At 50.5% G+C, this 27,928-nt stretch overlaps 13 protein-coding genes across 13 annotated transcripts; 7 read left to right on the forward strand and 6 right to left on the reverse strand.

Moving 5' to 3' along the window:
- Positions 1–139: 139 nt before the first annotated feature.
- Positions 140–1,196, forward strand: N7489_011741 (putative Phosphoserine phosphatase; the record flags this gene model as incomplete). The annotated part of the gene is made up of 6 exons (XM_056717490.1): positions 140–227; positions 280–293; positions 342–418; positions 479–781; positions 840–988; positions 1,054–1,196. The coding sequence occupies 6 exons, from the start codon at positions 140–142 to the stop codon at positions 1,194–1,196; spliced, it is 774 nt and encodes a 257-aa protein (XP_056565112.1).
- Positions 1,197–1,595: 399 nt separating this feature from the next.
- Positions 1,596–3,369, forward strand: N7489_011742 (metallophosphoesterase family protein; the record flags this gene model as incomplete). Its single annotated transcript, XM_056717491.1, has 3 exons — positions 1,596–1,610; positions 1,666–3,044; positions 3,105–3,369. 3 exons carry the CDS (start codon positions 1,596–1,598, stop codon positions 3,367–3,369), a joined length of 1,659 nt encoding a protein of 552 aa, XP_056565113.1.
- A 346-nt stretch (positions 3,370–3,715) lies between these two features.
- Positions 3,716–5,182, reverse strand: N7489_011743 (FAD-dependent oxidoreductase; the record flags this gene model as incomplete). The annotated part of the gene is made up of 3 exons (XM_056717492.1): positions 3,716–4,184; positions 4,304–4,689; positions 4,907–5,182. 3 exons carry the CDS (start codon positions 5,180–5,182, stop codon positions 3,716–3,718), a joined length of 1,131 nt encoding a protein of 376 aa, XP_056565114.1.
- Positions 5,183–6,109: 927 nt separating this feature from the next.
- On the forward strand, positions 6,110–7,214 carry N7489_011744 (uncharacterized protein; the record flags this gene model as incomplete). Its single annotated transcript, XM_056717493.1, has 3 exons — positions 6,110–6,348; positions 6,404–6,703; positions 6,785–7,214. 3 exons carry the CDS (start codon positions 6,110–6,112, stop codon positions 7,212–7,214), a joined length of 969 nt encoding a protein of 322 aa, XP_056565115.1.
- An 836-nt stretch (positions 7,215–8,050) lies between these two features.
- On the forward strand, positions 8,051–9,039 carry N7489_011745 (uncharacterized protein; the record flags this gene model as incomplete). Its single annotated transcript, XM_056717494.1, has 3 exons — positions 8,051–8,376; positions 8,449–8,905; positions 8,998–9,039. The coding sequence occupies 3 exons, from the start codon at positions 8,051–8,053 to the stop codon at positions 9,037–9,039; spliced, it is 825 nt and encodes a 274-aa protein (XP_056565116.1).
- Positions 9,040–9,686: 647 nt separating this feature from the next.
- On the reverse strand, positions 9,687–10,964 carry N7489_011746 (GATA transcription factor LreB; the record flags this gene model as incomplete). The annotated part of the gene is made up of 2 exons (XM_056717495.1): positions 9,687–9,730; positions 9,827–10,964. 2 exons carry the CDS (start codon positions 10,962–10,964, stop codon positions 9,687–9,689), a joined length of 1,182 nt encoding a protein of 393 aa, XP_056565117.1.
- A 575-nt stretch (positions 10,965–11,539) lies between these two features.
- Positions 11,540–15,657, forward strand: N7489_011747 (MRX complex DNA-binding subunit; the record flags this gene model as incomplete). Its single annotated transcript, XM_056717496.1, has 4 exons — position 11,540; positions 11,610–11,637; positions 11,722–11,812; positions 11,872–15,657. Coding segments are annotated over 4 exons (3,906 nt in total), but the record flags the coding sequence as incomplete, so codon positions are not given.
- Positions 15,658–16,081: 424 nt separating this feature from the next.
- N7489_011748 (mitochondrial 54S ribosomal protein mL61) lies at positions 16,082–16,913 on the reverse strand (the record flags this gene model as incomplete). Its single annotated transcript, XM_056717497.1, has 2 exons — positions 16,082–16,657; positions 16,875–16,913. 2 exons carry the CDS (start codon positions 16,911–16,913, stop codon positions 16,082–16,084), a joined length of 615 nt encoding a protein of 204 aa, XP_056565119.1.
- A 530-nt stretch (positions 16,914–17,443) lies between these two features.
- N7489_011749 (leucine--tRNA ligase CDC60) lies at positions 17,444–20,989 on the forward strand (the record flags this gene model as incomplete). Its single annotated transcript, XM_056717498.1, has 5 exons — positions 17,444–17,518; positions 17,578–17,711; positions 17,785–20,079; positions 20,136–20,334; positions 20,387–20,989. The coding sequence occupies 5 exons, from the start codon at positions 17,444–17,446 to the stop codon at positions 20,987–20,989; spliced, it is 3,306 nt and encodes a 1,101-aa protein (XP_056565120.1).
- A 369-nt stretch (positions 20,990–21,358) lies between these two features.
- On the reverse strand, positions 21,359–22,959 carry N7489_011750 (uncharacterized protein; the record flags this gene model as incomplete). Its single annotated transcript, XM_056717499.1, has 7 exons — positions 21,359–21,572; positions 21,631–21,798; positions 21,870–21,949; positions 22,002–22,207; positions 22,266–22,659; positions 22,739–22,780; positions 22,831–22,959. The coding sequence occupies 7 exons, from the start codon at positions 22,957–22,959 to the stop codon at positions 21,359–21,361; spliced, it is 1,233 nt and encodes a 410-aa protein (XP_056565121.1).
- Positions 22,960–23,354: 395 nt separating this feature from the next.
- On the reverse strand, positions 23,355–25,326 carry N7489_011751 (uncharacterized protein; the record flags this gene model as incomplete). Its single annotated transcript, XM_056717500.1, has 2 exons — positions 23,355–24,811; positions 24,864–25,326. The coding sequence occupies 2 exons, from the start codon at positions 25,324–25,326 to the stop codon at positions 23,355–23,357; spliced, it is 1,920 nt and encodes a 639-aa protein (XP_056565122.1).
- A 342-nt stretch (positions 25,327–25,668) lies between these two features.
- Positions 25,669–26,577, reverse strand: N7489_011752 (telomere maintenance SDE2 family protein; the record flags this gene model as incomplete). The annotated part of the gene is made up of 1 exon (XM_056717501.1): positions 25,669–26,577. One exon carries the CDS (start codon positions 26,575–26,577, stop codon positions 25,669–25,671), a length of 909 nt encoding a protein of 302 aa, XP_056565123.1.
- Positions 26,578–26,794: 217 nt separating this feature from the next.
- N7489_011753 (40S ribosomal protein eS10) lies at positions 26,795–27,653 on the forward strand (the record flags this gene model as incomplete). Its single annotated transcript, XM_056717502.1, has 6 exons — positions 26,795–26,812; positions 26,943–26,977; positions 27,034–27,083; positions 27,174–27,334; positions 27,391–27,406; positions 27,457–27,653. The coding sequence occupies 6 exons, from the start codon at positions 26,795–26,797 to the stop codon at positions 27,651–27,653; spliced, it is 477 nt and encodes a 158-aa protein (XP_056565124.1).
- Positions 27,654–27,928: the final 275 nt, after the last annotated feature.

A 27,928-nucleotide genomic window follows, 5' to 3' on the forward strand; every position in this document is an offset into this window, starting at 1 on the left:
CGAGACTAGCCCGCTGCGGTACCGCTCGACCCACCCCCAGTCACCGAATCGAGGGGCACATCTTTAATCTCAGTTGCTTTTCCTCCTTCTCTGGACTGTACATATCTTCGATTTATTTCTATTGATATATATAGCGATCATGGGTTCTAACGCTCTCCCCTACTTGGAGACTAAGCCTAAGCTCATCTTTTTCACCGACTTTGATGGGACCATCACAGTCGACGACAGTAGGTGCTTCCCCACAAAATGCCTGTACTTGAATGCTGACTAGGATCGCAGGCAATGACTTCATGGTATGTCGCATTGCTACCCTCTGCTAGATCTTTACTAATACTACTTAGATCGATAACCTTGGCTTCGGCCGGGAAGAGCGTCTTGTGTTGGGCAACCAGGTCCTTGACGAGACTATGAGCTTCCGGTGAGTGTTAAAACACTGTCTATCCCATAAGCAAGTCTAATGAGACTTCTTTCATTATAGTGATGCCTTCCGCAAGATGCTTGAAAGTATCAAGACCCCGTACGACGAGTGCATCGAAATTCTGTTGAAGAACATGAAGCTGGACCCGTACTTCGAGGAATTCTACCACTGGGCCGAGAATAACAATGTTCCCATTGTCATCCTTTCATCTGGAATGCGACCCATTATCAGTGCCTTGTTGGAGAAGTTCCTCGGCCACAAGCCAGCCAGCCACCTCACCATCATTTCCAACGAGCCCACCAGCCGGGATGGCAAGGACATCAACAGCGAGGGTGGTTGGCAAATCGAATACCACGATGATAGGTAAGCCACTGTCAACCCAATCACCATCTCTCTCAGCTCACTGACAATCATTCACCAGCCACTTCGGGCATGACAAGTCCCTGGAGATCAAGCCTTATGCCGCGTTGCCCGACGGAGAGCGCCCGATTCTTCTGTACGCAGGAGACGGTGTTTCTGATTTGTCCGCAGCTGCAGAGACTGATCTTCTCTTCGCCAAGCAAGGCAAAGGTATTCATCTGCCCGATCCGCCTTAGAATCCAGATTCTGAGACAGCTGAACTAACGCTGTGGTAGATCTGGTGACCTATTGCCAACGCAAGGGAATGCCCTACACGACTTTCGAGAATTGGTCCACAATCCTCTCGACCTCCAAAGACATATTGAGCGGCAAGGTGTCCGCGAGTGAGGTGGCTGCCAAGGCTTCGCTCGGCCTGTAGAACAGAGGTAGACCCGTATAGACTTTACAACTAGATGCACATGAATATTGATGATGGATATAAATTTCACACAAATTTAGCCAATAATAATGAGAATATCAGTGAAAAGAGGAAGAATCCAAGGATACGGAGAAGATAAGTTGATGAATCACCAACATACAAACATCGGGGGAACCTTGGAAAGGCTAGAATCATTCAGGAGTCACCGCCTTCAGGGTCCAAGCGTCGAGGGTGAATTGCGAACTTCAATCCTCCAACAAATTATACCTGTCCTTTATATCCTAGAGTTGACCGAACCTGGTCTTCTCCTTTGCCCTATACTCTTGCAATTCGTGGGCATCATGCGACAGGGCGCATCGCTTTTCTTCAAGTCCTTGCCAGGGTGATATCTATCTCATAATGGCTCGCCGGCTAGTATGACATTATTTGACTCCCTGCGAAGCAGTTGACTAACACCTAATTCGTGTAGGTCCGAGCGAGTGTACAGCTCGGTTTATTCGCAACATTCATTCTCCTCGTCGTCGTCATTCTCGATAATCGATACAGTGTCCTTCCCTCTTCAATCCATGGCCATCTTCCGTCGCATTATTCCGGATACGTGATCACAGATGTGACCGTCACAGCATGTTCCTCTCTCAATCCATTCTCGAGCTGTAAGCTAGACCCAGAAAGCTGGTACCGCGTCGATAAGGACCTCTACCTGCGCTCCGGCTGGACTTCGAGTGCCTACGTCCAGTTCAAGCGGAAAAAGGAGGAGGAATTGGGCCCTGATGACAAGGTGGTCATCGACTTGAAAATCAGTCGTCTCACTCCCCAGTCTGAATCCGTTGGAAAGTCCGAAATCGAAGCGTGGGAACCCCGACCGGGAGGCATCTGGCTCAAGCGCTCGTCCTCCCGCCATGCTAGCGACTCCGAAAGCGCTGTGACGTACGTTGATGTCCTTTATGGAGCGGATGCTGTCGATCCCCGTCCCAACTGGGAAGTTAAAGATACTCCCATTCTCCTGGATAGTCGGACAGAAGAGTTGGAGACTCGTCTTAGTATTCGAAGAGGACATCCGCAGGCCAAGCTCAAGAAACCCGTTCCCAGAATCAACGAGAACGGGAAATTCAAAGTCATGCAGCTGGCAGATCTCCACATGAGTACTGGTCTCGGCCACTGTCGTGACCCTGTTCCCACGGAAGCGGAAACTGGCCAGAAGTGCGAAGCCGACCCCCGGACCTTAGAATTTGTCGAGCGACTTCTTGACGAAGAGAAGCCGGACATGGTGGTCTTCTCCGGCGACCAGGTCAACGGCGAGACTGCCCCAGACGCACAAAGTGCTCTGTACAAGTCTGTAAAGCTTTTGGTCGACCGCAAGATTCCTTACGCAGCCATCTTTGGAAACCACGACGATGAGGGTGACCTGAACAGAGAACAACTCATGGCTCTATATGAAGAACTCCCTTACTCTCTTGCAGTCGCCGGCCCCGAAGACATCGACGGAGTCGGCAATTACGTTGTCGAAGTCCTCGATTGGGGCAAAAGCACACACTCTGCCCTGACCCTCTATTTCCTTGACACACATTCCTACTCCCCTGACGAACGTCAGTTCCGAGGCTACGACTGGATCAAGCCGAGCCAAACCCGGTGGTTCAAGAACACCGCCCAAAGCTTGAGAAGGAAACACCAGGAATATAACCATATCCACATGAACGTGGCATTCATCCACATTCCGCTCCCTGAGTATCGCAGTTCGGGAAAGTACTTCAAGGGCTCCTGGATGGAACCCCCTACTGCACCAGGGTTCAACTCTGGCTTCAAGGACGCCCTCGAAGAAGAGGGCGTCTTGTTTGTTAGTTGTGGACAGTGAGTCACATGCTTTTCAAGATTCCTTTTGTGTCGTTCCGAAGACTAACTGTTCTCTAGTGATCATGTCAATGACTATTGCATGCTCGAGCAAGACGACAATTCGAAACCCTCTCTCTGGATGTGCTACGGGGGCGGTGTCGGACTGGGTGGGTACGGTGGCTACGATGACTTCGTTCGACGAGTCCGTTTCTTCGACTTCGACAGAGGCCCCGGTCGTGTATCAACATACAAGCGTCTAGAATGGGGTCAAACCGAAGCCAAAATCGACGAAATGATGATCGTGGACGGCGGTACCGTCAACAGCCCGGAGGAAGCAACCTAACGAAGTCTGACTTCTCTCTCCCTATGCTCCTTTCTCTTCCTCTTCCCCATCTTGTATCGAGATGCCAGCCTGTCTGTACTGCACCTGCTCTCACATACTGTCGTTTCCGTTCTTGTTCAGCGACATGTGTCTTATTTTCCTGTACATATATTTTTGCCCCTTGCCTGCATTAGGTCGGCGTCTGCGGGGAGTCTTGTCTTTTTCTGAAATATTGAAGCCATCTCTCCTAGTCTTATTCTGCTCTGATTCTTGTGAGCCTGGACTGTAACGCTGAATATTCATTCACGAACAAACTCTGCAATTAATCTCCTGTGAATATCTTACATCGCCTACAATCTGGCCATCCTCACCACCATTTCTCAAAGAAAACTCGCTGCTCTCCATCATCCCCTAGGATCGCTACCAACTTCTCCACGATGGAATCAGTCATATCAGGCGGTCCACATACATAGCATACTGTGCCCTGGGAATCCAATTCATCACCTGTACCCACAGCCGCAGAGCGCAGATCATGATCAGATATCCTTCCTGGGTGAATCTTGAGATCCGAAGGAGACCCAGATGAGAGCAGATCAGACGAGGAAGCCAGGTCCGTAAGGAAAAGGTCCAGCGAGATACGGAGCCGATGCGAACTCTCTTGAGATCGGATTATCTGGCGCAGACGTGGGAGAAACAGGACCTGGTCTAGTATTGCGTCTGCGGAGCCTGTTCCTTGGTGTTGCGGTAGGCGACTGGAGTATAGGATGTGGATGGTTTTCGGGTTGGGGGTGTGAGGTTCGTTGTTGTTCAGGTGGGAGAGCATGGATATCAGAGGGCTGAGACTGCGTTAGGATTCCTCCATAAGGGGTTGAAACAAGTGAGGCCTTGATTTGTGCTGGTGTATGTTTGTGTACCCTGGAGATAAGGGACATGATGTCTGGGAGGTTTCACTTACTTGATGCCAACACCACCCGCAACGAAGACGACATTTTTAACATCATTAATACTGATTCCAGTGGGAGGCCAGACAAAGCTTCCACCAACTCGGATGTTCAGTTCCCTGCCTAGGATCTCTTCCCTTGGCCTCCATAGCCATGCGGCGGATGGGTTGCTGGGCGAGTCTTGCACAGCAAGTTCAACATATGGTGGTCGCCCTTGAGATTCTGAGGATGGTTCTAGCGCCTCGCCAGCTAATGAGTCTGTAGAAGCTTCCGGTGACGGCAGCACTTCGGCATCTGCCGGGGTAGAGGTGATAGTGAAGCCTCCCGCTTGGGCGAGGGAGGGAATATGGACATCAAGCCATTGGCCGGGGAGGAAGCTGAATGGCTGTTGATTGTTATCCTGTACACTGCATTAGTGGTGTCTTTTGGGTAAACGTGTGTGATAGAAGATCCCCCGGTGTGATTGGAACATGGCGTGCGGGGCATATGGATAACGGCGCGGGGACAACAACATTGGGAGTTGATAGACGGGCTTAATACATAAATCGAAGGCAAGGGAAATAGGATATATATGTAAAGGAAACAGAGGAGTAAAACATAAGAAACAACACCCATACATTATTTTCTTGAGAAGGCAAAGCGAACTGTAGTAGCCGGACAGAGGGGTTGACCTGCTCGATGTGCGACAGTCGCACTGGATAGAGTCTATTTTGCCGGGGCTCTGCAGCCGTGCGCAGCTCATGAGGAAGTGACTCGTCTCTTTGGGAAGTCATTTGTTCTGTAGTTATTGAAATGGAGCGAAATCTGAGTTGACTAGGCCGGATGATGGGCCGGGTGATGCGGAGTGGCACAGTTGAGCGAAGAACAAGCGAACATAAGGACAACGACTTCATCAAGACAGATCAATATATGTATCAAGCTACAAGGGTGTAATTGGATGAATTCAGTGGATGAATTCCCTGAAAGATGGCATGATTCTATTGAATATGAGACCAAGCCAGTGATGGGTTGTCGTTCCTCTGCCGACCACATGACTTCCTCTCTGTAATCCGTTTAAGCCATCACTCGACAACTTCCCTTAAAAATCGACAACATGGGAATAATGATGGCGATGGCTATCATAAATGAGGGACCGTCCTCTTTGTTCCCGTTTTCCTGACTCCGGGACTAGCATGGGTATATGTACAGCCCATTGCATAGTCACAGATGCGACCTCACATCACCCCCCACATCAGCGTTTCGCAGGCGCTTCGTACGAAAAGCTGCAAGTTTCCTCGGAGGGTCAGGGTTTTCCGCTGATCCTGTTGAGGGGAATTATGTGATGAGGGCTCCATGCAGATCTGCCATCCTATCACACCGTCTAGCGTGTGACGAGCGGCGGTCTTCCCTCGATCCCCGTCATCTCATTGGTGTGATGACCCCGGCTTGCTACTTGCGCTGGCGCTTTGCCGCCATCAAGCATTGGCCAGATGCACCTCCCAAACACACATCAATCCCTCTGCACGGGCTTTCCATGCTGATTCGTGCCCCCTCCTGCATGCGATGGCTTGTGCCTTCGGCCACTCGTTGGTCTCGAGCTCATATCTAGCGCTCGTCCTCCAGGTCGCCCAGACTTGTGTTCTTCTACTTTTTTTTGCCCTTTTCTACCACGCTGAAGCATTTGACCCTTTACGTGCGACAGACTGAATGTCTTAGCCAGCCGGTCTGGCCAAATCGCATTGTACACAGCTTTAATCCTACTGTAAGCGCTTCGGCTCAACGGTCAGCTTGGGAGAAATAGAGTCGATTTTCATTGCGATCGTTCGAAAATCACCGCCAAAATGCAGCTCCTGTTCCCAAAAAAGCATAAGCACCACAGGATCGTTCTTTGGTTGATGGCCGGGGAGTTTCCGCTCACCATCGTGATGCTGACATTGACGGGTATTGCTTCCCACGATCTATACCGGACATTGTTATGGCAAGATGGAGCAGACAATGGATTTAACAGTGCCCCGAACGAGGCACTGTATGCAGCAGCGAATTACCAGCCATTCAAGACCCCCATGGTTTGGTCCGACTTGTATGTTACTCACTATACTCAATGTTCAAGAGCTGGCCGCTGACCCTGGGAATAGTACCACCGACTATAACCTTGTCATGGGTGTTTTGAGCACTTTCTTCCTCATCACGAAATTGCCTACTCACTGGATGAAGCTGTTTTATCCTCCTGTTGCGGTCGCCGTCCACGGGTCCTTGGTAATTCTATACATCGTGTCAGCGGCGTATCAGGCTGGGTCTGACACGTCAGACCCAAGACATCCCCAACCAGGGGCCCCGTGGTACATTGCGAAGAGTTGCAGTGTTGCCTCTAAAAAGTCCAATATTCCATACTGCATGCAAGCCAAAGCGTTGTTTGCTGTGACCATCCTCATGATGTTAGTTCGACCCGGTCCACCCTAATTTTTTTTTGCTCCCTGCCCTTTTACGAGGAAATAGTTAGCTAACAGCTCCCTCAGTGTCTACTATGTAGTTATCCTCGGCTTCAATATCCACTCCTGCTTCATCACTCCCGAAGAACGGGAAGCGATCCTGGAGCAGAGAGAAGAGCGACGCATCGAGAAGGAGTTCGAAGAAGAGATCATCAAGTCTCCCAGCATGATTCCCATGACCCCTGGCTCAATGCCTCAAGGACCAGGCATGGTTCCCCGCACCCCAGGGGTCCCGCCCATCGCTGTTGGTGGAAGTTTCTCACCCTACGCACCCCGTACGCTGGCCTTCAACCGACTGGGCAATGCTAGTACCGCCTCGGACCTTCCCCTGCGGGATAACTCGCGCGCGACTCAGCCCCAATATCCGTCGCCGCAATCGCATGAAGTCAGCCCGGAGAGTTCGACAGGGTCGCCGATGTACTTCCCGCCGCCACCAAAGAAGGCTGCTAAGGCTTGAGTGGGGGTTAAATTGTTGTTTGTCATGAAATTGCTTTTGTGATACCATTTGTTGTTGCCTATATAATTGCTCTATACTAAGTCCTCCATACTAAATCTCCATACACCCCGCCGAGGCCAAGTCTATATATGTATGACCTTGAAATCTATAAACCCGCGTTTCATGCTCCGGTGCCGACTATAAATACCAGCCCGAGCAATTTCTTCTTTCTTCCTTCTCTCCCCACGATACATACAAACTGCTTTGGTGAGTATACACTCTGTTTCCTTACACAGCGAGTTGCCTCTTATGCCCTTCTATTGCATGCCGGTACCTGCATCTCTCACTCTCATTGTATAGGCATATGCATTTGCATATGAGATTATCTCACTTTCATCTTCGCCAGTCTTTCACTTATCTTCTATTTGCTCTCACTTGCATATCACTTATTGCTTTAACAGTATCTCACCTGTTACTCCTTGATTGCTACATATCTTTTACCCCAAGCTCTAACCAGCAACACACCCTTCTTTCACTTGCCATCTCACTAAGATCAGGTGTTTTGCTTGCATCTCAGCCTTTACTTGCTACATATGTACCCTTGGTTCATTCTGAATTCTTTTGATTTCCATTTCTCTTCCTTCAAAACCTTCCGCCGGATCTCTAATGCCGGCAGAAATTCAAACGCTTCCTTCCATCGGAATAACAGTATCCCGGAAGTATGCTTCTCACTCTCCAACTCTCCAGCAGGTGGGATAGCTAACCTTCGCTCTTTCCTCTATCTCTCACACACACAACCTTGGAATCCCCTCGACTTCTAACCTCGTATCCTACTTCGTTCCATTTTATCTTTCAATATGGCAGCTTCAAATTCAACTATGTTCAATTCAAGCTCTTCCGGGTCTGGCTCGCAGGCCCTGACTACCTTCTCGCCCATTGACTCTGATTCAACTTTCTCGCCCCCGCATACAACTGGAATGAGTCTGACTTTCGAGCCTTTATCAAAGTCATTCCCGGTGATTTCCTGCAAGTCCGAGTCCGATATTCTTGACCTTGTCGTTCGGACCCTTGAAGACTGTGATTCGAAAGTGGACAAAGCGGCACGGTACTATTTTACGGATATACCTGCGGCTTGGGGGCCCTCTATTTTCGCTTGTCTTGATGACGAGAAATTACTACCACGGTTTGTGACTCTCCTCAAGATCTCCGGTGGATCTTGAAGCGAGTGAATCCTAGAAGACTAAGTCCTCGATAGGAAGTATAGAAAGTCTTGGAATTCTCGCGACCACGTCCTTTGTTTGAAGCTGCCTAACCTGATTCATAATTCGATTCAACGCTGGTTTGCAAACTGCGCCAGTGAATGGGAACGCAGCGGCCTTATCACACCGAATGAGAAAGACATGATTGATGGTACATTCGGGACAACTCTCACCCTCACCAACTCCCCATTCACAAAGACTCTGAAGGAACCAGACATACTTGTTGATCCTGACGACCAACACCTCCCTTCTGTTGTCTTTGAATCCGGCTGGTCAGAACCTCTTAACGCTCTCGAAGCAGATTGTGAGCTCTTATTAAGGGGTAGCGGCGGTCTGGTCCAGGTTGCCATCATTGTTAACTGGACCCTTAACCATACACATCAGACTGTGTCCGGAGATGCCAGTGTCTGGCAACTCAATGATTCTGACCAACCGATAAGAAGACAAACTGAGGTATGTGGAAGGCTTTTATAGTCCTCGATGGACTATGTATTCTGACATCTTCTAGGTGATTTTTCCCGATCCGAAATTACCTATACCCCAAGGACTCTCTATCACACGTGGCGAACTTTGGAGAAGATCATTAGCTCCAACGCGAAATCCAAACGAAGCCTTACGCCTCGACATTGATATACTACGTGGGCACGCTCTTCGTGCTCTTTCCCGTATGAGACTTGGACCTGCGACATGATGACTTTTTTCATGTGAAACCTATACTTGCATATGTTTCTTGTTATGTTAGCCAGGCTGACGCCTGGCTTGTTAGGTCAGGCCTCATTGTTTGCTACCTAGGTAGTTAGATTAGCTAGCCTGTATCAGTTAGAGAATCAATCTCTTCCTTCTTTCTCTCTCCCCTTCTGGCTTTAATGGCGAACACAGCCTTCCTTTTACACAGCTGCGTGCACATCTGGGGGCTACTGAGTGGGCAAGGCATGGGATAGAATTCGACAACCCAAAAGAGCTCAAGGAATTCGCGGCGCGAAAGGTGAGGGAGATGGATATGTACAACATATGAAGAAGCCTTGGAGATGGAAAAGAGCAAGGCGCTTGTGGATAGTGGGGATATGACAAAGGAAGAGTTCATTGCCAACTACGAGTCGCGTCACTTATGAACACTGGCCTGGACTCTTCAACAGGGAGTATAGGTTAACGTTGGGGGAATCTTGGCTTGAACATGGAAGACAATGGAGAGAGACCTTGGAAGGTCAGCCAGAAAGTTAAATAAGCCAGAAAATTAGGCCGACTCGTGTCGCTTCTTCTCCTTCTTAGACCAGCGCACTAAAAGGACGCAATGGGTTAGCTCGTTCCATGCCAAGAGTAGATAGCTTACAAGCAAGCTGAGCGGGGTTGCAAGAGGCGGTCCACAAAACTTACAGCCACAAGCATTGCACAAGGTCTTAGGCCCGTTGGGCCCTTTTCTCCATTCCGGCGAGTCAGCCGTTCCGCAGTCGCTGCAGACATGCTGGGCCTTGAGCCGTTTACGGCGGTCACCTTCTTGAGCATTGCGCTCTTGGTCTGCAGCTGTGGTGATGTCGATATCGCAATGTACAAGACGGCCACGGCTGACACCTGTACTGAGGCCTTGCGATCTCTCGCCCTCTGCATAGTTAAGACCGGTCATGACCTCGATGCCGTCGATATGTGAGTAGACTTCGCGGGTATTGGGTCCTGGGCCATAGCCCGTCGATTGGCTCGTGTCGGATTCTTCCGAATTCGGCCCCACAGTGTCCGTAGTATCAGGATCACTAGACATTTCGCCTGAACGAGTGGATCGTCGGCCCTGGTTCTCGGTCACGGGGCCGCGATTATCCTGGTCGCTCCTAGAAGAGGGCACTCGAGCCGTGGTCGTCTCTGCATCTTCTTCTTGCTTCAATTTCGCAATCTGCTGGATCAGACGTGCGTTCTCAATCTTGTATTCCAAAAAAGAGTCAAGGAGCTGGGAGACCTTGTTTATATATGGTCGACACACGAGGAAAAATCCCGTGCAGGGACCATTCGCGGTCGTGGTTCTCCCTGCCTGACGCTCCTCCTGGTTTGCAACATGTGAATGCCCATACGCCTCCATGAGACAATAGGTGCCGTTGGTCTTCTGAAATCGTAAATGGGTACGGAACGATTGGTTCGTGGCAACAGAATCGTCCATGTCTCTCTGGAGGATTGGCTGATCATCTTCATGGATGTACTGTGCCAAAAGACTTCCCTCGAGTTGTTTTGCGACACGGCCCGTGATATCCTTGCACGACGGGTTGGCATAGGTGATCCGGCCCTGGGGTGTGAGAAGAAGTAGCATGTCCTTCATTTCATCCAAGACCCGCTCTGTCCAGACCCCATCGCTTTGTACACCCTGGTATCCTTCATGTTGAGCACCTTGCACCCCGTAGTTCCCGCCATAGGATCCGTGGGCTTGCTGTTGCTCCATTGAATACCCTGTATGCACCTCATCGGAGCTCAATGTCATCTGGGACGAGGGTAGAGGCATACCCTCACAAGGTTGTGGGCGACTCAGAGCCATACCGAGTGCGGTATAGAGATATTAAACGAGGGAGATTTGATGGCACCAGGGATAGGCTTGAGTGCTTCTGAAACCAACGTCTCTCATAAATAGCCAGGGGATTTCCCTAGAAAACAATGGCCGCACGAGCGGACGAATATAGTAATGGTATTGAGGATGGAATTGCTCATTCTCCAAATCCGAGGGGGTACATTTGGGACATTTGGCTAAGAAGGGGTTGGACAATGTGCCTCTCAAAATGTACACATCGTCTCAATGAGGGTCTGGACTCCTTGTAAAGAGAGAACATTGGAAATAAGAGCCGGCCATTGCTGGTTGACAAAACACCGCCGATCCCTGTGGGCCTCCGCACCTTAGTACAATTCACGTGATTTCGTGTCGCCTTGACGCGGGACTATGTGATCGATCACAATCAACGCTCCGAGCACTCTCTTTTCTCAGCCTTCTTAGCTTGTATCTGATTGAATTCGATAACTATTAACGGCCAACGGGCTTGAACGCCCGTCTCTGCGCTTGTGTTCAAAATGTACGTGCTGATCATTCCCCACGTGTCGTGATGCTAACTGGGTTTTAGGTGTAAGTGCAACAGCTCTATACCTCGGCAAGAAGAACGAAACGATCCAACGGCCATCTAACATAATGTAGCGAAGATCGATAAGCTCTCTATCCTGGGGTACGTCTCTCAAAACTTTTGATCCGGGTGCAACCACTGCGGAGAGTAATTACATTCATGCTCATCAAACCCTGCTTGTTCTAGAGTCCGCTCTTTCGATAATACGCGCAGCGAGACCATCCAATTTCATACGCCCCTCACATTGATTGTCGGATACAATGGCTCAGGAAAGACGGTACGGAATGGCGAAATGGGCGACTCGGAGTTACTAGCAGGGAACTGACGCGGATCTAGACCATCATCGAGTGTCTCAAATATGCCACAACGGGCGATCTTCCTCCGAACAGCAAAGGCGGTGCTTTCATCCACGACCCGAAACTATGCGGCGAAAAAGAGGTACTGGCCCAGGTGAAGCTGTCATTCAAGGCCACTTCCGGAGCGAAAATGGTTGCCACGCGCAGCCTTCAGCTTACGGTCAAGAAAACCACGCGGCAGCAGAAGACCCTGGAAGGCCAGCTACTTATGGTGAAGAATGGCGAACGCACGGCTATTTCATCGAGAGTGGCTGAGCTGGACCAAATCATGCCACAGTATCTGGGCGTGTCAAAGGCCGTGCTGGATTCGGTCATTTTCTGTCACCAAGACGAAAGTCTGTGGCCAATGAGTGAACCATCTGTCCTCAAAAAGAGGTTTGACGAGATATTTGAGGCTATGAAGTACACCAAGGCCATTGACAACATCAAAGCACTGCGAAAGAAGCAGAACGAGGAGCTTGGAAAATTTAAGATCATGGAGCAACATGCGAAAGAAGACAAAGATAAGGCGGACCGTGCCGAAAAGCGGTCCGTCAAGCTTCAAGGCGAGATCGAGGCTTTGCGCGAGGAGACCCAGAAGATGTCGCAAGAGATGCGGCGTGTGGCGGAGCTTGCTGATAAGGCTTGGACGCAATCAGAAAGTTATGCCCAAGTCCTCGGTGCTCTTGAGGGAAAGCGTATCGAAGCTAAAAGTATCCAAACAACCATTGACAACCTCAAGAGACATTTGGTTGAGCTTGATGAGTCTGATGAATGGCTCGAATCTACCCTGGAGCAATTCGAAACGAAGCAGCTCCAATACCAGCAACAAGAAGAGTCACACAAGGAAAACTATATGGAAATCAAGGAGCGGATTGAGCAGACTCGGCACCGCCTCGGCCTGAAACAAGCCGAGAATGGGAAGTTTGAGAACGACAAGGCCAATTTCGAGCGTCAGTCTCAAAGGCGCCAAAACATGATCAATGAGATTGCGCGCGCCAACAACGTCCGTGGCCTTGATGAGACGATGGGCCAGTCTGAAATTGATACCTTCATGCAGAAAATAAAACGCCTCTTAAGAGACCAGAACCAGTCTCTGGATCGTGTGAAGCGCGAAGCCCAGAAAGAGCTCCGTGAGGTTCAAGAAACATTGAACGAGATTGGGCAAACGAAGTCTGCACTCCAAGAGACCAAGAATGCGGCAAAACGACAGATTGCTGCGAATGACAAGGAGGCAACAACTTATCAAAAGAAGCTCAACGAAATCGAGGTTGATGAGGGCTTCCAGGCTGCGCTTGAGTCAAAGGTTGAGGATCTCACGTCAAGGCTTGAGCACGCGAAAGAGCGATCCAAGACAGCTTCCTGGGATCAGGATATCCAGGACACAAATGCGGAAATCCGCCGCCTTGAGGATGAAAGTTCGAGATTGAACACCGAGCTTATTGATTCGACCAAGAAGGCCGGAGAGTTGGCTCGCCTAGACCACCTTAAGAAAGAATCGAAGGACCGTGAGCGCAGTTTACAAACGATGAAAGGAGCCCATGGCGATCGCCTCGAGAAGGTTGTTGGGCCAGATTGGAAACCTGAGACGCTGGAGCGAGGCTTCCAGCAAGCTCTCGATAGCGAATCAAAGCAGGTAGCTGATGCGGAGCGCGAGCGCGATGGCGTGAGCCGAGAATTGGAGCATGTGGAGTTCAAGCTTAAGACTGCGAAGAAGAACCTCAAACAACGCCAAAAGGAACTTGATGAATGCGTGAAGGAAATTCATGAAGCAGTCGACGCAGAACCTTCCGAATACCCTGAAATTGTGAAGGAGCGCCAGGCACAGTACGATCTCGCTCGCAAAGACGCTGATCAATATGCCGGAATGGGAGAGTATCTCACCAAATGTCTTGATGCTGCTAAGCGCACCAAACTGTGCCGAACATGTCAAAGATCGTTCAAAAACGGGGCAGAGCTCCAGACCTTCACAAAGAAGTTGGATGCCCTAGTCAAGAAGGCTGGCCTTGATGCCGAAGACGAGACCCTAAAGGGCCTTGAAGAAGATCTCGAAACTGCCCGCGCTGCTAGTGCATCCTACGACACCTGGGTTCGTTTGTCAGAGACTGTCATTCCAGAGCTGGAACAAGAAGAGCAAGAATGTGAATCTCAGCGTGACCAACTTCTGGAGAAGCTGGAAACTCAGGATGGAAAGGTTAGCGAGAAGACAGAAAGCAAACGTGACGTTGAGGGGCTTGCCAAGACAGTAAGCACTATTGCGCGTTACGATGCCGAGATTAAGACGATCAAATCACAAATCCAAGAGCTTTCTGCAAAGCAGCAGGACGCTTCAACCACTCGTACTCTGGAAGACATCCAGGAGGAAATCGCCTCCATCAACGAAAAGTCACGGGAGTTGAAAAAGACCCTTTCGAAAGTGACGAATGAGAAAGAAAAGACGCGATCAGAGATCAACAAGCTCGAGCTAGAGTTCAGAGATGTCAAGAGCAACCTAGACAATGCCAAATTCCAGCTGGAAAAGAAAGCGGACCTCACCGTCCGGATGGAGGAATTCAAGAAGCTCAATAATCAGCAGCGGGAGGCAATTGAGAAGGCAGATCGAGATATCGAAAACCTCACGCCAGAGTTGCTTCAAGCCCAAGCCCGTTATGACGATATCAGCCAGCGAGCCGACGAGCGCGAACGAGATCTGCAGCACGAGATCAGTCGCTTATCCGAGAACATCCATCAGCTTGACCTTGCCAATGACGACATCAACTCATACAATCAGCGGGGAGGTCCGGGCCAGCTTGAGCGAAGCAAGAAGGAACTTCAAGAAATCGAAGCTGAAATTGGTAAACTTGAAGCCGATCAAAGCGAGATCACAAGGGAGATCAACAAAATCTCGACCCAACTTAAAGACAGCGAAAACACAAAGCGGCAATACTCCGACAACTTGACATATCGTCAAGCCACTCGATCTCTCAACGCAGTTGTTGAAGAAGTTGAGCAATTAGAAGCACAAAATGCCGAAGTGGACCGAGGTCGTTTCAAGCAGGAGTCAGAACGCTGGACTCGTGAACACAATGCACTTGCTGCCAAACAGGCGAGCAAGATGGGCGAAATGAAGTCCAAAGACGACCAGTTGATGCAGCTGCTGGCTGACTGGAACACGGATTATAAGGATGCCGCTTCAAAATACAAGGAATCTCATATCAAGGTCGAGACCACCAAAGCCGCCGTCGAAGATCTGGCTCGATACGGTGGCGCTCTTGACAAAGCAATCATGCAATACCACGGCTTAAAGATGGCAGAAATCAACGCCATCGCTGGCGAACTGTGGCAGAAGACCTATCGCGGAACGGACGTCGACACAATCCTGATCCGCTCCGACAACGAGAACGCCAAGGGCAACCGATCGTACAACTACCGCGTCTGTATGGTCAAGTCAGGCGCCGAGATGGACATGCGAGGTCGATGCAGTGCAGGCCAAAAGGTTCTGGCTAGTATCATCATTCGTCTTGCCCTTGCGGAGTGTTTCGGTGTCAATTGTGGTCTGATTGCTCTTGATGAGCCCACTACGAACCTGGACCGAGACAACATTCGCTCTCTGGCGGAGTCGCTGCATGATATTATCCGTACTCGCCAGCAGCAGGCCAACTTCCAGTTGATTGTCATCACGCACGATGAAGAATTCCTGCGCCACATGCAATGTGGTGACTTCAGCGATTATTACTACCGTGTTTCGCGCAATGAGAGACAGAAATCAATCATTGAGCGGCAGTCAATTGCTGAGGTATGTCTTTAACTTGGCCACTGGGTAATTCTTCTTGCTAACAATGTTCTTAGGTCATGTAACTCCCTCTTCTATCAGTCGTTCGGAAATTTATTGGCTACATACAGTAGCTTTGCTGGGACAATATTTTTCCCCAATCTGTTTTAAGTCTTTTTTAAACCAAGCATACTTCGGCGTTGATATTGTCAAGTGATGTTGAATTTGCAATTTATTGCTATTGTTATTGATACCTACGCACCTCTATCTATTTGAGCGTCCACAAAATCTGAATAAGACGAGAATGCGACATGCGCATTAAAAGAATATTCCAAGAAATAGTACATAGTCGTAACGGAAAAAAGATGCTATGCTACAGACAGCCGATTTCTCAAGATCAAGAAACCAGTTGGATGGATCAATGGAATCCAAAAACAACACTAGAACAAACTGCACTATCTTACACCTGCTTATCCACCTGGCCTCTAGCCTCAGCAAGCATGCGCTCCTGGTCCTTCTTCGCTTGCCGGATAGCTAGCACACGCTGGCGATCCGGACCGGACCTCTTCTTGATCTCCGCCAACTTCTGTGACAGCGCAATGTCATCGCTAGTGGCGGGAACCACCTTCGCACCCGTCATGGCCTGCACACGATCCCAGATCTGTTGGTATGTGCGGTTCTTGATATCCAGAACGGCCGATTGCTCGTTGGCCTCGGGGGCCGGGGCAAGCTCATCGACGACCTTCTTTTCGTTTGCTAGGGCCGCTGCGGCACTGCCGACCCGTTCGGCGAAGTAAATTGTCAACGCTGCGGGTCCTTGCTGGTTGGAGGTTTGTGCCACAGTCATCGGCACGGCTGGGTTGTGATATTTCAGTCGTGGAAGGCAGTTACGCCAGAAATGCCGCGCGCCTCCGTGGCCCTGGTCAATCTTGCGTGCATATGTGAGGTGGAGTCGGGTAACGGCTGGGAATTCTTTTGATGCGGAGGCGACGTTGGGGAAGATGGCTGCGCCTGTGCCAACCTTGGTCTGGAGCATCTGGAACAGTGAAGGAACGAGTCAGTTTGATTGATCGCATATCGGCTACACCGTGGGAGACAACGCGAGTTCGGCTTCGGAGCTTGCAGGGTCGGATATCTCAAGACATGGGGTTTCGGCTTACTTTCTATGGGCGGGAGCAATTTCATATTAGTCCATTGATTCTGCGTCACATTGGGAGAGCTCAAGGGGGAGAGCTGAGAGAAGCGATACATACAGTTTGCAGCTTGCGAAGCCGCTTGAACAAGTTGACCATGATGAAAGGCTGTTCCGCACAGGGACTGGCCCTTATGCGATGTGACGTGTAGATATAGGAGTAAAGTGAGAGTGGAAGATTAATTGGCAATATCTTTGCTCAAGAACGGTAATATAGGGCCGAAATTGCGAGGTTGTTGATCGGGGAAATTTATCGTAGATGCGCTTGTCGGCGAAGAAGTTGCTCCGTGATAGTCACGTGCGACCTCCAATCTATAGATGGTATTGATCAGGTCACAGAGAACACGTTAGTTAAATCTCACTCCAGACACAGATAAGAAGTAGAGATTCGTCAATTCGCATCTGTTTCTTAAACCAAGCTCCTCTACTTACTGTCTCCTTTACACACCAATCCATCTATGCAACGTTCTAAACGGCCTCTATAGTGTGGAGTTCCCCCGTAAAATACAATACACTCGCATTACATTGACTCACAAACTGAGCAAACAGATTTTATATCTCGCCCCGCCATTCTTTTGTTCCCCTCCGCTCTTCAAGGGAATTATTGGCCAATTCTGACAATCAGGAAAAATGGCCGCCGCAGCTGCATCCGTAGCTGAGCTCGACCCGAGCAACAGCTCGAAGAACACCCTCAAACTGGAAAATGTTGATATACCCCTCCCCCACCATCGCCGATTTTCATCTTCTAACATTTCGCCTGCTAGACCGAAAAGCGAGACACCCTAGTCGCAATCGAAAAGAAGTACCAGGCACAATGGAAGGAGAACAAGGTCTTCGAAGTCGATGCGCCCTCGTTCGAGGAAGCCCCCCCAGGGCGCCATGACCCCCGCCGAGCTCCGTGAGAAGTACCCCAAGTTCTTCGGTACTATGGCCTACCCTTACATGAACGGTACTCTCCACGCCGGACACAGCTTCACTGCTAGTAAGGTTGAGTTCATGGCTGGATTTGCCCGCATGGAGGGCAAGCGTGCCCTTTTCCCTCTGGGTTTCCACTGCACCGGTATGCCTATTAAGGCCTGTGCCGATAAGCTCGCGAACGAAGTGAAGAAGTTCGGTAAGGGCTTCGAAGGATACAACGAGGAGGCGGAGGCCGCCGAGGACGCCGTCGCAGCCCCCACACAAGAGGTCAAGACCGAGGCAGCCGAGAAGTTCTCCGGCAAGAAGAGCAAGGCCGCTGCCAAGACCGTGAAGATGAAGTACCAGTTCCAGATTATGCTGGCAATTGGCGTTCCCCTGGAAGAAATCCACAAGTTTGCCGACGCTGCTCACTGGCTCGACCACTTCCCTCCTCTTGCCATCCGCGATCTTGACAGCATGGGTGCCCGTGTCGATTGGCGCCGACAGTTTGTTACCACCGACGCTAACCCCTACTACGATGCTTTCGTGCGTTGGCAGATGAACCGCCTGCACGAGCTCGGCAAGATCATGTACGGCAACCGTTACACCGTCTACTCGCCTAAGGACGGTCAGCCTTGCATGGACCACGACCGCACCGAGGGTGAGGGCATTGGTCCTCAGGAATACTCTGCGATCAAACTCCAAGTTAAGGAGTGGTCACCGGAAATGGCAGAGCTCGTGAAAGGAAAGGTTGAGGATGATGCTAAGGTATACTTCGTTCCGGCTACCCTGCGTCCCGAGACCATGTATGGCCAGACTAGCTGCTTCGTCGGCCCAAAGATCAACTACGGTCTTTTCAAGCTGAAGGAGAAGGAGTATATTGTCGTGACCAAGCGTGCTGCGTGGAATATGGCCTTCCAGGGTCATTTCTTCGGTGATAAGTTCCCCAAGACTCAAGACGAGCTGCCGCAGGTTCTTGAGGCACCGGGTTCCGCCTTCATTGGAACACTGGTCAACGCGCCTCTGTCTTTCCACACCGCGGGTATCCGCATCCTGCCCATGGAGAGTGTTTCGGCAGCTAAGGGTACTGGTGTTGTTACCTCCGTCCCCTCCGACAGCCCTGACGATTACGCCACGCTGATGGACCTGGCGAAGAAGGCTGAGTACTACGGTATTCAGAAGGAGTGGGCTGAGCTTGAAATCTTCCCCCTCATTGAGACCCCCACTTACGGTAACTTGACCGCCCCTGCTCTGGTCAAGCAGCTGAAGATCAACTCTCCTAAGGACGTGACACAGCTGGCCCAGGCCAAGGATCTGGCCTACATGGAAGGTTTCTACAAGGGTACTATGCTCGTCGGTAACTACAAGGGCGAGCCCGTCAGTGAGGCTAAGGACAAAGTCCGCAAGGAGCTCTATGAGAGTGGTGATGCTTTCCCCTTCGCCGACCCCATGGGCAAGGTTGTCAGCCGTAGTGGTGACGACTGTGTTGTTGCCTACCTGGGCCAGTGGTTCCTGAACTATGGTGAGAATGACGCAGAGTGGCAGCAGGAGACCCTGAACCATGTTGTCAACAACCTCAACACCTACTCTGCCGAATGCAAGAACGGTTTCGAGAAGAATCTGTCCTGGCTGAACCGCTGGGCATGTGCCAGAACCTATGGACTCGGTTCCCAACTGCCATGGGACAAGCAGTTCCTGGTTGAGTCTCTGAGTGACAGTACCGTCTACATGGCCTATTACACTATCGCTCACCTCCTTCACGGTGACCGGTACGGCAAGACGACCGGCCCCTTGAAGGTGACCGCGGACCAGATGACCGATGAGGTCTGGGACTACATTTTCACAAGACGGGAAATCAGCGACGAACTCGTCTCTAAGAGTGGAATCAGCAAGGAATCTCTGCAGCAAATGCGCCGCGAATTCGAGTACTGGTACCCTCTGGATGTCCGTGTCTCCGGCAAGGACCTGATCCAGAACCACTTGACCTTCTTCCTCTACATCCACATTGCTCTCTTCCCCAAGGAGTACTGGCCCCGTGGTGTCCGTGCTAACGGTCACTTGCTCCTCAACGGTGAGAAGATGAGCAAGAGTACCGGTAACTTCCTGACTCTCAAGGATTCCGTTGATAAGTTCGGTGCGGATGCTACCCGTATTGCATTTGCCGATGCAGGTGACAGCATTGAAGATGCCAACTTCGAAGAGTCTGTTGCCAACAGCAACATCCTGCGTCTCTACACCTTGAAGGAATGGATCGAGGAGGTTGTTAAGGACGAGGCTCTGCGCACTGGCCCTGCTGATGCCTTCGCTGACAAGCTCTTCAATAACGAACTTAACAGCCTGGTCCGCGAGACCCAGAAGCACTACCAGGAGTAAGTTTGCATTTCGCTGAGTGTCCATTGACAACGATAACTAACGCCTTATATAGCACCGACTTCAAGCTTGCTCTTAAGTCTGGCCTATATGACTTCACTAGCTCCCGTGACAGCTACCGTGAGGCTTCTACCGCTGCTGGCGTGGGTATGCACCGGGATACCATTCTGCGCTACATTGAGCTGCAGGCTCTGATGCTGGCACCCATTGCTCCTCACTGGGCTGAGTACATCTGGCTCGAGGTTCTCAAGAAGGTCAGTTTTCTTCCCCCCACTTCATGCTCAACATTGATCTAATACCATTTAGTCCGAGTCTATTCACTTCGCCCAGTTCCCTGCCGTGCCAGAGCCCTCTCCCGAGCTGACCGCCGCTCAGAACTACGTCCGTGGTACTGCAAGCAACATCATGGGTTCCGAGGCCAACTTCACCAAGAAGCTCTCCAAGGGCAAGGCCATTACCTTCGACCCCCGCAAGCCCAAGAAGCTTACCATCTTCGTTGCCAAGAAGTACCCCAACTGGCAGGAGAAGTATATTGATCTGGTGCGCGAGTCCTTCGACTCCCTGAACCTCTCCTTCAACGACAAGGAGCTCAACGCAAAGGTCGGCAAGTTCGGTGAGATGAAGAAGGCCATGCCCTTCGTTCAAAACCTGAAGCGCCGTCTGGTCAATGCTGGCGAGTCCCCCGCCACTGTCTTCGATCGCAAGCTTCCCTTCGATGAGTTCGCTGTTCTGTCTGAGATGGTGGGCGGTCTTAAGCGCACCTCCGGCTTCAAGGAGATTGAGGTCATTGCTGTTGATGAGGGTGGCAAGACTGGCGAGGTTGTTGGCACTGGTGAGAAGCGTGAGGGTCTGTCTGGCGAGAATGCCGTGCCTGGAACCCCTACGTTCCAGTTTGTCAACGTCGAGTAAACGACATTTCTTTGAAAAATACAGCCTCATTTCCGGTTTCAAAAATCATGCTTGATGACTTATGCAAAAATAAAATAAACCAGAATAGCATATAGCATTTCAATACTTCAATTCTTTGAGCTTAATAATCGATGGATTGAACCTTGGAAGACTTCAAGGAGTTTCTTATAAACGAAACACGTTGCCACAGTATTTTCACTCCGACACTGTAACTACACATGTAGACGCACACCCCGTCACGGACACTTAGTGTCGTGGAGAATGCTTCATGCACTTGGCTTTAATGCACTTAACAATCTGAAAACGTCGCAAAACAATCCATCAATCAGCCGGACCGAACAAATTCTGCAGGAATGATAAGCAAAGGACTCACCTGTTAAGGCCTTCCTTCAGTGTATCTTCTTCCTGTGAGAACACCAACCGAAACCACCCAATACTCCTCGAATGCTCCTCTCCGGGATGCAAGAAGACACCAGCATCGACAAGCCTCTGTGCAAGGGCAAATTCTCGGTTTCGCGGAGTAATAGTGCCGTCAGGAGGAAGATAAGGCGACAAGTCAATGTAGACGAAAAAGCCAGCGTTTCTGATGACCGGATTAGAGGGGGTTTTGAATAATGCCTCGTCGGAGTTCGTATACTCACCCGCCCTTGACATAGTTGATCCCTTCCTTGTCAAGCACCGAGGTTGTAAGCCGGTAGGCTGAAGCGAGTCTTTTTCTTGCTTCTGCTGTGAAGCTCGACACAAAAGCTTGGTCTTCTAGAATTGCGGTGCCAATAGTCACCGCTGCTTGTGACGCACCATGAAGTCTCCTATATAGAGTCAGTTTCACGTCGAACATCATCCAGCTTTTCACGGTGCAAGAGAAAGACAAAGATCTCACAGAATTGCTTTGCAGGCTTGACGAAGCTGCTCATTTTGGGTCACCAAGAAACCAAGGTGGAGGCCTCCGGAAGCGAAGTCCTACAATGGTATGTCAAATTCCGTGCCTTCGTTGGGATTGTCCGAAGCCTACCTTGCTGAAGCCATATAACACATGGACCAAATTAGGATCTATCAATTCCGCAAAGTCGAGCGAGAGAATTGAAGTAAACGGCACAGCGGCAGGGTCGCCACAATCAAAGACGCAGGAGGCGTATACCTCATCACTAATGAGATGGAGACGGTGCTTGTTGCAGAATCGGGCGATAGCCTTGAGTGTCTCGACTGGGTAACAACGACCTGAGAATAGGCAAGCAATTAGCTCAATTCCATGGACCAGGCGGCATATATTACTTACCAACAGGGTTATGCGGATTCACAAGCAGCACAGCTCGAATCTTCTTACCGCATTCCTTCAAAGCTTGCTCATAATATTCCACGCAAGCAGGAGAGAATGCCTCTTCTGCAGTTGTGTCAGCATAAACCATTCTAACACCGGATTCAACGCCGTAATCGAGCTCAAAGCGGCCGTATACAGGTCTGCTGACGAGGATCCCATCCTCGGGTTCTGCGAGATTGTATCCCAGCATACTGCCAAGAGAAGTTGGAGAGTCTGCGACGAATATATGGTCGGGATCAATTGGGGCATGTGGTTTGAGGATATTGTTCAAATGAACTGCTGCGGCGGCTGGTAGTCTTGCAGCTGTTGGCGCACTTGAGCGGTAGCTGACAGAATCTTGGGTAAAGACAACCTAGGCGAGGTTGTTAGAGCGGGATACTTTCGGTCAATGGACATGATGCCAACCTAAAGGCGAATATTGGCATATGCACCTTTTCGTTGATATATCTTGCTATCTCCGCTCTCATTTGTTTCTGGCTGAGGGTTAGCTTTTGGATTTCCAGATTGTGGGGGATATAGACACATTCTCTGCCATGCCAAATGAGATGAGCCCTGTCGGGTTCTCCACGGGGTCGTAGGTCTGAGTTAGACTGAAGCGCCAGGGCATAGCTAGTTCCCTGACATTTTCGCTCCCTCGAAAAGATAACATCATGCGATAGACAAGTGAATGTTTTGCTGAATGTCAAGGGTTGATATATATATTGAAACCTAGATTGGATATTGGTGCGACAGCAATATTAGATGAGTTTTGCACAATCACCCTTAGGAACAACCTCGGTTTAGTGCAAGAGAAAATACCAAGCAAAATAAACTGGGAGTCAAAATAAAGTGGGAAAGAACCTTGGAAGTTAAAGAAGTTAAATGAATTAAAGTGAAAGGCTAAAACCCCCCACCTGCGGGGACCGTGGGGATGAGCATATTGTGTAACCTGGGAACATGCGATGTAGTTGGTATAACAAGACTATTGTACATATCTACAAGAGAGGAGAAACGCCGAGCCGCTATGCTAAATGGCCTAATGTACATTTTCAAACACCCAAATCACAATTAATATCTCGTCCGCGGCCGCTTGCGCTTGTCGATTTTCTTCTTCTCTGCAATGAAGTTCCAACACTCAATCGGACGTCGGGACCCAATATGCTTCCCATTAGGAGTGAAAACCTCGACTTGCGGATAGGAAGGTTCGCCTTCAGCATCCCGCTTGCTGCGGATTTGTATACTGAGCTCGATCCAGCCGCAGCCCTCGACGAGAATATCCGCCGACATTACACGGTATGGCAATGAAGGTACTGGAATCCCCCTGTCATTTACAGCTTTCGCGAGCGAGGTAGGAAGATTTGAGGTGGTCGTGTCCCACTTCAAGTCGAATACACCGGCTGAGGCCATTGTGCTTCCTGTTCCTTCTTTCATAATGACAGTTCCCCGGTAGGGAACTTCCTCGGCCTGCGTCGCAATTGCTTTCTGTGTGTTGGTTATATGAGACTCGAGAGGCAGGAAACTGGCAGACATGACCGTATCTTGCGGGTTCACCGCGGTGATGCGGATAAGACCACCGCCAAGCAGAAGAGACTGGCCGGGTTTAATGGTTGAACGTTCAGGCTTGATCCGCTTCGTCATGATCAAATCACGCTTATGTTCATCCCGAACAAAATCCTCCAATAGACCACGCTCCAGGCCAGGTAAATCGATAACCTCGCCCTTTCCGCGGCCGAATGGAATACGGATAGGCGAGACTGTAGTGCCTGGAAGGGAAGACACGACTGGGAGCACGGGATAGAGATCCTCTCGAGGGGCAGGGGGCAGAAGGCTGTCGGGGTTAAGAATGGTGGCCTCTGGCCGGTTTGGAATCTCATCTTCACCACGGCGGCGTTGAAGCCACTCCTCGATTTTCTCCACATTCCTGGAATCCTTGGGGAAACAAGCTTCAATGAAGCTGCTCTTTCCGACGTTTGCCTTGCCAACGACCCAAATTCCCCCGCCGTGCTCTCGGATCTCTTCCTTGACTTCCTTGGTCCACCAGCCACGGTGCGCGCTAATCATGTGCACATTTCCCAAACGGGCCTCCCTCCCTGATCTTCCCAACGCTGCGCGGAGCTCTGTGCGAATGTAATCCATCTTCGAGTCTACCTGCTCTTTCGTTGCCGCCAAAAGGTCTGAGCGAGTGATTATAAATGAGAGCGATGGAAGTTTTCTTCCGCGCTCGTATTTCTCATTCGTAGATCGCCGGTTCCGTGAACGTTGCTCCTGCAGCATTAAAGCCCAATGAATGCGTGGAACGAGAGACATTGGGAAATCGGCAGCATCAATGATATGGTAAACACGGTTGTGCTTGTGCGGCGATTCTTCTAGATAGTTTCGTATAGACAAAATAGTCGGCTTAGGCGAAGAGACTGCCTTGTTGTGGTGTATTAAGTCATGGCAACGATCGCAGACTTCGGTGATTCGACCGGGAGGCCCAAGAAAGTTGTTCTCGGGATCGATAGCTTCATCCGGAAAAGCTGCATCTTTATATTCAGTCAGCAATGACGCGCTTGAGCAATAGTCTAGATGACCTACCTTGAATGGGCTTGGGTGGCACTGCCTCCTCGACGGTATCGTCCTGCTGTGCGCTCAGCTTATCTCCCTCAGTGGATATAGCTTCGTTTTGTTGTATAATTTCGTGTTCAATTGCTTCCTTCCTCGCGGCGAGTAGCTTCCGAATTTGCTTTCGGGATGTACCATAGTACCCTGGCTCGTTTTCCTCAACTGTTTGGGAGAATGCGCCACATCCTGGGCAACACACGGGAAGGGAATCGGCTAGGGTGCCAACTTGAGGCTCAGATGGGGGCTGTTCCCGGTGAAAGCAGGTTGTTGAGAAGCACCGACATTGCCTGCGGAGGTCCGTAAGGACTCTGGGTTGTGGCGCGGCGCGCGAAAGTGAAAATAGCGTTCGAGCCCGGGATCGAGGAATGCTCCTTAGGGGCTGATGCAGTAGACTTAATCTCGAGTTCCTGAACACTGCTCGAGAGCAGAGCGACATGATGGCTTGTGAAATTGCGGAGTTGCGGAGCTTTTTTTCTTGGGAAACAGTTATCTATCGATAGCGCACTTGGCAAGTTCGGGCCACCGTACAACTATGAATCAACGTTCCGCAACGAGAATACTAGTTTGTTCAGTACGTTTTATGAATAAAATAAGATAACTAGAATTGGTGAAAATGTGGAAACGGACAACTTTTCATTGTTGTATTGAACAAACCTATCGGAGGCTGAAATTATTGACGCAGAAGGCGCTGAAACACAGATGCGCTAGAGAATCCCTGACAATAGTAGCAAAAGAACGCCGTCATGAACCATGGACAAATATTGGTTATGAGAGGATATCAAGCACGTGCCTTTCCTTTTCCCTTGGCAGATTCATCCATCTCGTCATCGGAGTCGCTCATGAACTCGTCATCATCATCGAAACCAATGAACTTCCTGGGCGCAGCCTTCGGAGCGGCAGAAGGCTTAGAAACAGAGTTGGACAGTTGGCCATTTCCGTCGCTCTCCTCGTCCTCGCTGGACGAAGCATCCTCCTCACTGCCCTCATCGCTGGCGCTGGTGCTTGATCCACCCAAGATTGCGTCGCGAAGATTGTCTGTCCATTGGCCATCCTTCACTGCTCGTAGAACTGCCTCGCGGGTCTTTTCGCTCATCTCTTCCCTATCTTCCATCCACTGTCCATCCAGCTTCTGCCTGCCACTGCCATTCTTCAGCTCATCCTGGCGCTTTTCGGCCATCTCCACCACAGACTGCCATCGGCGTTGGCGTTCCTCCTTTTCTTTCTTGTCCATCTCTGGCTTGACAGCAAGGTACTCTGCGAGCGCCTTTGCCTCGTTGACAGTGCGCAGCCGGCGGCCATCGAGGTTGCGGCTGGAGCTATTGTTATCGCCTTGATTGCGCTTGCGCTTGCTGGACATGCGGCCACCAGCGGCACGCAGTTGAGAGCCAAAACCACCTTTGCCACCACGGATGGGGGCAGTCAGGCGCAGCGGAAGAAGTGTAGAGGTAAAGACGCCATCGCGGGTTGGGAGGAAAGATCGGATACACTCGGAGGTGGCTGCGAGGTGTTTGTTGTTTGTTGTAGTAAGGGCGAGCGAATGAAGCGAAAGTGATTCCGGGAGATATGAAGCGATTTTGGCTGTCAGGTCCGATGTGGTCGCTGTGGATGGCAAGGTGAACGAAAGTGTCGCCGGCAGCGACAGTCCTGGGAAGGACGATAATAGTACGTTAACATCTGAGGAGGCCATATTTTGAGATTGTCGGACGCAGTTCCAATATAGCCGGAGAGTGCAACTGGTGAGCTGTTTGTAGGAAAAGGGACTCTTGTAGGCTTGAAAGATGGAAGATGTTGCGATAAGATCAGGCGCCCCATGATGACTCATCATATTATACCTGCGGATTACATAACAGCTGAGGAGTACCTACCTAGGTAGGTACCTAGGTATCCATCACGTGATAGCCATTATGAATACGTTGTATCATGTGATCTGAACCACAAACCGATTAGGGTGCTAACCCTACACCTAATTCGGACCGTCGCACTTTTCTCGCAGCGAAGCTCCACTCTTCATCCATCATTTAAATCAACCATAATTCTCGGGCGTTGTCAAAGCGATTCCCCGACTTGCACCAGGAACTCGCGACAATGTACGTATCTTCGTTTTTTGGGATTATTTCCGACAGATTCACTGACAATGGCACAGGCTTATCCCCAAGGACGACCGCAAGAAGATCCACGAGTACCTCTTCCGTGGTATGTAACGAAAACCCTCGTCGACGTCTCCACGACCTACGACGCTATGCTCGAGTCAGCTGTGTGCGGATTTACTAACCTATATTCTAGAGGGAGTGCTCGTGGCCAAGAAGGACTTCAACCTTCCCAAGCACGCTGACATTGACACCAAGAACCTCTATGTCATCAAGGCCCTCCAGTCCCTGGACTCCCGCGGCTTCGTCAAGACCCAGTTCTCGTGGCAGTACTACTACTACACCCTCACCCCCGAGGTATGATCCATCAACATCCAACATGTCTACACGTATGAATACTAATTGAGCAACAGGGTCTGGACTACCTCCGTGAGTGGCTCCACCTCCCCGCCGAGGTTGTCCCCGCCACCCACATCAAGCAGCAGCGTTCCCACGCTCCCCCCGCGGCATGATGGGCGGTGAGGAGCAGCGCGGTGAGCGTCGCGGTCCCCGTGCTCCCCGTGAGGGCGGTTACCGCCGCCGCGAGGAGGGCAAGGAGGGCGGTGCCCCCGGCGAGTTCGCTCCCTCTTTCCGCGGTGGCTTCGGCCGTGGCCGTGGTGCCGCTCCCCAGGAGTAAATGCTGAGAGGCATTGGTGTCCTGTCAACCACTTCTCGGTCAATCTAGAGTCTTGATGGTGTATCCGAATTTGGCTGCCGGACTAGGGGTTTCTTGAAACGGGCCTTATCCTCGGTACACCAAGATCTCGTTCCAGCTTCACTGGGACTTGGGGATACAGGAAACAAAATAAAAAAGAAGAAATTTATGTTTCCACTGGGATCATGATGTAATCTGTGTGAATTGATGTAGATTGACTCAAATGGTAAATTCATGGCTTTAGTGGAATTGGTCTG

Source organism: Penicillium chrysogenum (genome assembly GCF_028827035.1).
Source record: "Penicillium chrysogenum strain IBT 35668 chromosome Unknown utg000005l_segment0_segment0, whole genome shotgun sequence".
Lineage (NCBI taxonomy): Eukaryota > Fungi > Ascomycota > Eurotiomycetes > Eurotiales > Aspergillaceae > Penicillium > Penicillium chrysogenum.